General features: G+C 43.3%; 1 protein-coding gene across 1 annotated transcript in view; it reads right to left on the reverse strand.

The window, feature by feature from the left end:
• Window positions 1-7,086: 7,086 nt before the first annotated feature.
• Window positions 7,087-10,636, reverse strand: part of DRC8 (dynein regulatory complex subunit 8) — a 65,311-nt gene continuing 61,761 nt past the window's right edge. The window contains exons 7-8 of the mRNA XM_085857508.1: window positions 8,427-8,552; window positions 7,087-7,579 (exon numbers count right to left, since the gene is read on the reverse strand). Of these exons, the coding sequence (XP_085713634.1) occupies window positions 7,458-7,579; window positions 8,427-8,552 (248 nt within the window). The 3' untranslated portion in view covers window positions 7,087-7,457. The remainder of the gene's footprint in view (window positions 7,580-8,426; window positions 8,553-10,636) is intronic.

Below are 10,636 nucleotides of genomic sequence, written 5' to 3' on the forward strand. Positions count from 1 at the left end.
GGTCTTCCACCTCTGCCCTCTCCGTACTTTGTCCCACCCCCTCCCCCCCCCCGGTATCTGCAGGACATACGTGGTCCACCAGCAATCCCCTCCTCGTGAACTGCCTAAATCCCGAACCGGTGCTTACCTCCACTCATTTATTGCTCTTTTTTCCCCCACCTGTGGAACCACTTTCCACACTCTCTTCCATTTCATTATTCCCTCCAGGTCTTCACGACAGCTGTTCACCACAATCTCAAGTCATTTCCCATCCAAAACCATGATCTTTTCCACACCCAATAAACCACCCCCCACCTCTCCCAAAATTTTGCTTCTGTATCCATCTTGTTCTGTATACCCCTTGCGTATACAGAATGTATATTATCCATTCTGTCTGTATATACTGTATACCTGTCTGCATATATGTAATGTATATTCAATGAATGTATATATATACCCCTTGCGCATACAGAATGTACAGTATATCCATTCTATATACACCTTGCGTTATCATCCTTACCTGCATTCCTTGTTTGTCCATCTCCGTGTGCCCTGCTGTTGGCGTTTCCCCCTTTCTCCTACTGTTCCTGATGTTACGTTGTGTCCTGATATATTCTGTGACCTAGCTCTTCCATGAGCCTTGACCATGTATGAAAAAAAATTACAAAAAAAAGTGTAATTTGTTCAGGGTGCAAGTGATAACTCACCAACTCGTCGTAAAGGGAACCACGGGGTCTTCAACGTCCACCAATAACCGGTGCTGACACTTCATAGCTGCGTCCAGATTCAAACCCAGGCAGGCTAGCTCAAAGGCGAGGAGTTCATACCTATCATGCTGGCGTTCAAACTTGCATTCAGTCCAGTTAGTTTATGCCTACATTATGTTTCTTTTTTCGGGAAGTAAAACCACTCTTTACAGAGAGTCTTTGTTCCGAAACACGAGGATAATTCATTCTGAGTTTTAAATTATTGCCCTGGAGCCATGTATGACAATAGGCGGTTGGTAGTAATATTGTTTTTCAATTTAGGCCAGAAATGCCAATTACATGGTTCAGTGCCTGTGGACCCAAAGACCCATGTTATTCCCACGGGTCATAAAACACCAGTGGATGCAAACCACGCTTTGGCATCCCTGGCTGTCCTGGCACTCAAGGGCCTTTCCATCCCATCTTGCAATCGGTCCAAATAGAATATGGCGCATTGTTGCAAATCAAGCAATCTCGTGATAAAGCACACACCTGCGTGGTCGCACACACTGACCATGTTGAAAAGGAATTGCCCACTTTCATGTTACACTTACAAATACATCAATTGGGAAATTGCAATGAGGATTGCCATGAACTCTTTGAGCCATCTTCTTCCAGGTTCGATTCCCAACCCGACCGTTAAATGTTGGATCGACATGTACTTCGCGGGGATGTTGTTGCATCACGAAGCGCACCTTTGGTGGACGCTAAGCTGGGAATTTCATCCGATAGCATCAATTGAAAGACGTTGACGATCCCATAGTGTTCTTTGCAAAGGGTGGGATAATTTTCACCTGTAGACAGAGGATTCCAAAATGATTGCCCAAAATCAGCTCCGTCTGGTTTTTCTCGCCAATACCTGAAAGTTCGACTTGGGGAAAACTTTTCATAAGGTCGATGCCACACAAGAAGTAGTAGAGGAGTGTTTCGCCATGCATTAAATGTGATTTCGCTTCGAATGTTGTCGTTGTTAGAAGTTGAACGTGAGATTGTACTTTCATTCCTCCATTCATGTACCATGCTTGCCCCCCATGCAGTGCTGGTTTTGCTAAAGCGGTTTCCTTTTTGCGAGTGTTACAATCCTGGATAGGTCACTACTCCGAGGTCGGATGCCAAACTGAAGATGTAGGAATTGGTAACTTGCTCATTGTGCCGGCAATAGCTCGTCTACTCTTCGCGAAGGACACCTTGGGATCTTTAACATCCTCTAACTAGTGCTGGCAGACGGGATGCCCGGTTTAAAGTCCCTCCGAGGGATGGCACAAGCACTCTGAGCAACCCTGTATGCAAAGCACCAGGGTGACAGTTTATAGCCGGGTGGACATTCAAACCTAGTTGAGACAGCTCAAAGGGAGTGTGCACAAGTTCTCGACTATCCCACCAGTGATTTTATTATCCAGTGCTCAAAATTCAGGGCCACCATCAGTCATTGTCATTGTCAATGTTGTTGATAAGGGTATTTATCACCACCCTCAACTTTTTGTCCTATACGTTTTCACCAGGTATGTGTGTATGCTCCTCGCCAATCCTTGTTTTGGTTTCACTCCAAACAGAAACCAAAACAAACATCCTGACAAAAGGTAAATTTAAATACGGGTAATAAATTATCATATCCTTGGCTTTAATCTCAATAATATAATACCCGACCTGTGTAAAACCAACAAAATGGCAATATGTGGTCAAATCACACTTCAAAAAGTAGTATTATTATGATACCAAGCTTTCTATGTCCCTGTTTGACTAGATGTTGCTTCACAGCATGACTGATAAGATGAGCCAAACGTTAGTGTTTTGCTTTTCATTGACAGTGCCACAAAAGCCTGGTGTTGGCTCATGGCTTGGGATCTTAGGGTCCTGAGTTTGAGCCCTATTGTCTGCTGAATTACCACCAGGTTGGGTTGACTCAGCCTGACATCCTTTTGAAGTTGGTCAAGTGAGTACCAGTGTACTGGTATAGGGGCAAAGCATTGGTGGCACAGTGGTGCCCCACCCAACAAAATGATATTTACCTGGCAGCCAAGCTGCCAAATGGAAAAAGAAGACAGTGTCATCGGCTCATGGATTAGTTTGTACATCTATACTAATGTATGTGTGTGTGTGTGTGTGTGTGTGTGTGTGTGTGTGTGTGTGTGTGTGTGTGTGTGTGTGTGTGTGTGTGTGTGTGTCAGTGTGTTTCCTCCATAACTCCAAAACTATAAAACCTAGCAGCCTGAAACTTTGTATGTACACCAAGAAAACTCCAAGGAAGTGCAAGAGTGAAAATTGGGTGTTTGGGTTAAATAAAACACCCTTTTTGAAGATAATCAACTGCCTTATTTAATTATATCCTTCATCAGACACATCCTCAGCCACCTCGCTCTCTGGAGACTTGAGGCATATCCTAGTTTACCTTGCTGGGGTTTTAAGGCGTTTCCTGGGTTACCTCGCTGGGGTCTGAAGCCGCCATGTTTTTTTTTTGGCTTGCTCAACCATGCCTCGACTTGGAACAGGCCACAACGATTTCTTAATGATAAAGTTTTTTTTTCATTTTCCTCACTCATATTATCGAATGCCTGTTCATCATAGATATGAATTGCTGGGTACATTGCAATGCTTATAAACGCCTGGAGATGCCAGTGTTCTCGACTGTATTTCAATTCCGCACGTGCCATAACCTCGAGAATCTCTGAAACGAAGAAGAATTGCAAAATATAAGCACGAGGTTTGAACTTAGCAGCAGTTCCGACTGAAAACATAGTGTTCATTTGTCTAATTTGGACATCGTTTGGACATTCGGACATACTGTAGCTATCGCTTGCCAAGCCAGTCGTCCTTTGCAGCCATTTAATTGGAATGCTTGCTCGAGTGCTTAAGCCACTTGCCGAGCACCTTACAGTTGACGGTGGTGCAGTTGGTGTTCTGCTCGGGATGTACATTCAGCAGTTGCTACAAGGTAGAGGTACGTGGTGCATATAGGTATATTTTGGGACTCTAGGCGAGTGTGTGTGCACGCTATGTTACAGGCGCCATGGCAGCAAAGTTTCATCCCATATCTTATGATCATGAAGGGTGGTTGAGATTTTAACTTATAACCTCAACAGCGTACGAGTGATCACATTTTCCTTTGTCCTCATGTCTGTCTCTAAAGAATTGGTTACTACCTCTGCCACCAAAGGTGGGAGGAGGTTACATTTTCAGCCCTTTCTGTCTGTTTGTTTGTGTGTTTGTTTGTGTGCAGGATATCTCAAAAAGTTGCTGACGGATTCAGATGAAATTTTGTGGGCAGGTTGTGTGTGTGACAAAGAGGAACTGATTCGATTTTAGTGAAGATCCGGATCCGGCTACTAGAATTTTTAAAGTGATTCTTCACCATTGGGAGATCGGGCCAAAAATGATAAATCGCACGATATCTCTTTCATACATCCTGGGTGATGCAGGTTGTAGTCAAGTTTCTTCAGAATTGTTTGTGTAGTTTTAGAGAAGAACCCCCCCCCCCCCATAGAGTTCCTTGCACCTCGATTTTTGTAATGGCGTGGACAAACTTTGGTATATCACGGGTGATGAAGGTTGTGGTCAAGCTTCATCAAAACAAGAATATTTTTGGAAAGTTAATTTGGTGGTAGCATTCATTGCCTCCACCACCTTTGAAGGTTATGTTTTTACCCCTGTCTGTGAGCAGGATATCTCGAAAGATTATGGACAGATAATGACAAAGCTTGGTGGATGAGTTGGGTAGGTGACAAGAACAAGCCGATTCGATTTTGGTTCAGGTTCAGATGCAGATCCAATCTATCAATGAGATACAAAACGTCAACCGTTCAGCCTGGTGGAGGTATGGGCTACACTGAGTGCCGTTCTAGTTTTCCTCTGTTTAAGCTTCCCCATGTTTGATGACAAACTGACCACTGAGCCACTTGAGCTTGTCAATGAAGACACTGGAGAAGGCCTTCGCTTTGTCGGCTATCTTCTCTGCCACAGTACCTGACAGCATTTGTCATGTTTTACAACTGAAATTATGCTTTGCTATTTTTGCAGGATCTTTGTTTTCCATGTCTGAACAACGTCTTCTTTGTGGGCAACATTCAAACTTCAGATAAGGTTGCAAATATCGCTCTTTGGCATATAGGAAGTGATAAAACGAATCCACTTAAGTCTCGTGCCGATAATCAACAAGACAATGGTAATGGAATGTATAATCACTGCTCAATGATCATCCGTTTTGGCCTCTGTAATGGCCACTTAACTCTGGGCACCCTGCTTTTGCTAACACAATAAATGGACACCCTTGATCTCAAGCAGAGGGTCATGTCATTGCCATCTCATGTGCTTTTGAATAATTCTGGCATCTGACTTTACTTCTATACTCTCAACTGTTGAGATTCATGGCCCACCACTCTCCTGGCCAGCTGACCCCATCCTCACATGAAAGCAGCATGTGGCATGTGATGTCACCAAGCTGTGATGTCACCATTGCCTGATCTGGAAGCTTGCAGCCAACGGTGAAATGTACTGGTCCGATTGTCCTCCTCGTTTATTTGCAATCCAAGTCGATCTTGATAATTTATCTGTAATCCAGATCAATTTTCAATCCCACTTTGCTGATTAGTACACGGTCTGTTGGATTGTATCCCGACCATCAAGAAAATATGTAGCTACACCAAAGTCCGCCAACCTGTGTAAACATTGAGTCCTAGTGCACAATCTGGAACATATGGCCTGGACAAATGAAATGCACACATTCTGTCTCACAAAGGACTGGGTGGCTTATTCACCTATTACTTTATGCAGCGAGAAACTCGAGAAAGGACAGTCTCTGGAACTCATTAGTTTCACAATCAGTCATGACCTATTTTGGCCAAATCACAAAACCAAGCTGGCCTCTAAAGGTAAGTACAGTCAGGGAATAATTTGGTGTGCCAAGGCCTTCCATGTCATTTGGCATTTGTACTTAGTGCAATGGGGCATGATTCTCTTATGAAGGCTGAGATTGCAGAAACACACTGTCAATGCGTTAGTGTGGTGTTGAAGGTCCTGGGCGTGATTGTAATCTCTCATTAAAAGGAAAAGACTTTGGGCCTCCTGATTTAACAAAACAGCAGTTTCATACAGGCTATTTCTGGGTGTTGCACAAGCTCTCATAGTCATTCACCCAAAACCCTGTTCCACAGGTGTGCATTTGTTCATTCATTTACTTGAGGTCCAACTTTTCATTCATAAGCTCACTGCACACCAGCGCTCCATTATCCCTTGTTACCTCCGCCACCGAAGGTGGACGGAGGTTATGTTATGTTTTCACCCCTGTCTGTTTGTTTGTCTGTGAACAGGATATCTCAAAATGTTGTGGACGGATTCAGACCGAATTTAGTGCAGAGGTTGGGTGCATGATACAGACAACATTATTCGATTTTGGTGAAGATTCGGCTCCGGATGATGGAATTTTTAAAGTAATTCTTCACCATTGAGAAATTGGGCCAAAAACTATGAAAAGCACGATACCTCGAGAAGTTGTGGACGAGTTATGACAAAACGAGGTGGATGAGTTGTGTAGGTGACAAGAACAAGCAGATTAAATTTTGGTTCAGGTCCGGTCCAGATCCGGACTCTCAGTGGGATACAAAATGTAAACTGTTCAGCCTGGCGGAGGTATGCGCTCCACCGAGTGCTGTTCTAGTTTATCTCAGTTTTGAAAAGACAACCTGCCCTTATTTCTCGCTTCGAGCCTTCAACATGGCTCGATGTTGTGCAACCATACTAACACTCCCTCTCAATTATATACCAATCCTTCCAGCTTCAGCTCCTCTCGTACACCTACCTGTTCTTTCTTATCTTTCTACAACTCCTCAATCTTCCTCAATCCCCAATAGAGCAACGTACTCCATATGCTGCTTGTGCTTGCAATTTTAAAAATTGGATTGTCCGTACATGTACTTTTTTTTTGATGACAAACACTCATGATGACAGATCTCCATCCCACCAATGTTTTGCCTGCATACACTTTGCCCTGTTTTTTTTTTTTTTACTTCTTCTTTCGTACACAGCACAACCATCATTGGCTGGGGCAACGGCTGTGCCACTGATGCAATGCCCTCTTGTAGGTTATGTTAAGAGTTTGTAAGTTGTTCAAGGTGCTAGCGATAACTCGCCTATTCTTCACGAAGGATACCGTGGGATGTTTAACATCCACCAACTAATGCTGGCAGATCGGACGCCCAGTTTAACATCCATCCAAGCGATTCCACACAGATTGATGAGTCACTCTTCCTTTGAGATGTCAGTATAACAGACGGTGTATAGCTGGACCGAGATTCGAGATTCTGGGGTGAGTGTGACTACCACCGCTCGCTTGTGTTAACATGAAATTGAAGGAACTCGACAACTCACATCCACGGATATTTCTTGTATTCCCTACATTTTTGTGAGTCCGATTTGCATCTAGGAACACAACAATTATGGATAACAATTTTGAAATTGCCACTCTTTCGTATAAATCCTGAAGATTATGGCTAAAAGACTATTTGACTTCGACATTTTGTCCAAGCAATGGCAGGTTAAAAACACTCCATCTTGCAGATACGAATCGCTGAAAACGTACACACAGCGCATGCACAAAAGGCATCATTTGCATTCACACATCATTTTGAAACTCCCGTATTACCAGCCACCCACCAGCCTCGCAACAGTGCCTGTGACGCAATGTGCAGCACCGATGTTGAGCACCATGACACATTGGCACATCACCTTGCTTGCCCTCAATCAGGGATGTCCATGTGAGAGGACAAAGATTCTTTCTATTCCCCCATGGTGTGGAGAGGAGGTGGATTGGAAGGGCATGCCTTGGTGTGAACTGAAACGCTTCTCTCTCACTCGATCCCCACCTAGTTTGACACAGAAGAACAAATCAACAGGACACCTCACCTTCCCTATACTCCACTGGTATTCCAGTAGCACAAAACTCTACACAATCTCCCTGGTGATGCACAAAACAGGCTGAGTTATCCCTATCCACAGGTTCTTAATACAAGGAGAAAAATCCTATAAACTAAGTGAACACAAACAGGGGTCGAAATCATAATCATAATAACTGACCCCCTCCTCCCCTCCCCATCCCCCCATCAATGTAACACTACAATTAATGGACAAATCAATAACCAAACTAAAGTGCTACAGGATTGAAAACATCTGCTGCAGATTCCTCTGGGTTAACAGCGATAAAAGCCTGTGCTTTGGACTTGGCCAACATTTGGCTTTAAATACCAACCAAGAGGGCTCCAATAAAAAAAAAATTAAAAAAAACACAATCACGTTAACTTGAACTTCAAATTAATGCATTGTAAACATTAATTCCATCTCTGCTTTTTTAATCCGACTTTAACTTCAAGTTAATGTTAACTTCATGATAAATCATCAGGTTCAGTCATACCCAACCTACTGTGGACAGTCATTATCCCATTGCCAAAGTGTTTCACGCAGCAATGGAAATGAAAACTCAAAAAGATAAAACTCCATTTTGCTTCCCCTCCCCCCCACCCACCGAAAAAACAACATCTTGCACTTCAGGCCGATATATAATCAAGACGTGAAATGTGATGTTATAATTACTGCAGCAGTCGGCATGCCAGGGGTGGTGGGAAATGGAGAAAACAATTTGTCCAAATAAAATTTTAATGACAAACATTGTCTGAAATCATATGTAGTGGTGTTTATCAGGAAAGGTATTTCTACCTTGACTGTACTGCTGTCTGCTCTCGGTAGTAACTCCCTCCTCGGTGGCAGCAATTAGACGAAAAAGCAAGAAACCAAAGAGGTTTCGGGTCAGCATGTCTGCTCCTCGATGAAAAATGTGAGCAACTGAGAACACAATTAAAGTGTCAAGCAGCAAGGCACACCTTTTACAAATAGAGTCTACCTGCAGGCAAGCTCATCAAAAAGAAGCCTCGGTGCTCCAATGGTTCTTTTTCATTCTCGTGGAGCTCAGGTGTTCACCAAGGCTTTTTATAACCCTCAGAATGAATGCGGCTCACAGTGCTGGACCTTATGCTAATCCCTGCGCAGCCACAACTGAACCGCAGTGCAGCAAGCTTGAATGTGTGTCCTTTGTGCCCCTTCAAACGTTCGTTTTCCTGATGATTTCTTCCTTTACTGTTTCATGAGATTGAAGTGAAAAAGATAAATAACGAGAGATGTATCAATATGTAAGTTATCAAGGACCACAACAAACATGGAGGTGTGTGCAAACCGGCATTTTAAGGATAAGTCTTGTTCGATAAAGACAAATAAAACGAGATTACACAAATCTAACAAGAAGGGCACTCGGTGGAGCGCATACCTCCGCCACGTAATTCCTGATCCACGACAACATATCGGGTCCAATACATTGATGAAATATCATGATGTGTATCGTTTTTGGTCCCATCTCTCAAAGGTGAAGAATGACTTCAGAATTAAATAAATCTCGTATCCAGATCCGGATTCGGATCTTCATCAAAATTTAATCAATTCTTCCTTATCACACACCCAACGTGTACACCAAGTTTCGTCCGAATCCGTCCACAACTTTTTTAGATATCCTGCACACAGACAGACAGACAGACAGACAGATAGACAGACAAACAAACAAACATACTTGGAGGGGTGAAAACATAACCTCCTTCACCTTGGGTAGCAGAGGTAATTAAACCCAGGTGGCTAGGATTATATATTTTAAAAAATCAACTCCTCCCTCCTATGCTCTTCTCGCCGAAGAAGCTGCATAAAGCAACCACGAAAGGCTACCAAGGTAGGTCCTTTGCTGTTTCAAACCCTTCCCCAAGTTCCTCCACAGCTGTCAAGACGTTCACAAATCGAACATACATGACAATCCCAATGCAACACACCCCCTCAGCGTACTTATTGGTGCAAGACATTAATTTCAGCTTCTAATTTTTAATGGATTTGTAAAAAAAATTCTAAAAACACGTTTTCACTCTGAAGGTTCCGATACACTATTGTGCAAACGTGTGAGTCACATTCAGGAGTTACAATGTACGGATGTTTTCGGCATCAACAATTTACTTTAAAATCAGCCACTCTGGTTTTCTACTACTAACTCAATTCAGCTCTCGTCCCCTTCTGTCCTTTCAATGGTCTGAGCGCCCTCCTCCGAGGTTTTTGCAGAACACACGTGTTCTCCCAGCAATTCACTTCTAGTGAAACTCCCAAAAATACAGGCTCACCGCTCCCCTCCAATCACACACACACACACACACACACACACACACACACACACGCACACACACACACACACACACACACACACACACACACACACACACACACACACACACACTCCTCGTTTCTCTCGCTGGTGGGAACCAACGACCTCAATCTGTTTCACAACCATGCTCATGAACTTTTCTATCCTCATTAACCCTCCCCACCCTACCAATTTGTTTCCAGGTTATTGTGCTTCTTTCCCTCAATCCTCCTTCCTGATTTCTGTTTCATCCCCCATTTTCCAGATCCTTATGTTGATCTGGTTGTGCTTGCGTCCAACTTGCTCGCTGACTCATCCTCATCTTCTTCTTCCTCTTATTCTTCTTCCTTTCCTCTCCCTTGTTCTCTTCTTCTTCTTCTTCTATTCCTCTTCTTCCTCTCCCTATTCCTCTTCTTCTTGTTCTCCTTCCTCCTCTTCTTCTTGTTTTTCTTTCTCTTCCTCTTCTTCTTCTTCCTCTCCCTATTCCTCTTCTTGTTGTTATTCCTCTTCTTCTAATTCCTCTTCCTCTTCTTCCTCTTCTTCTAATTCCTCCTCCTATTCTTCCTCTTCTTCTTCTTCTTCTTCTTTTAATTCCTCTTCTTCATCCTCTTCTTCTTCTTCTTCTTCTTTTTTTTCCTCTTCTTCCGCTTCTTCTTCTTCTTCCTCTCCTTTTTTCCTGCTCCTTTTCTTCTTCCTCTCC

Source organism: Eptatretus burgeri, chromosome 15 (genome assembly GCF_056783735.1).
Source record: "Eptatretus burgeri isolate ZD-2024b chromosome 15, Ebu_testis_v1, whole genome shotgun sequence".
Classification (NCBI taxonomy): Eukaryota; Metazoa; Chordata; class Myxini; order Myxiniformes; family Myxinidae; genus Eptatretus; species Eptatretus burgeri.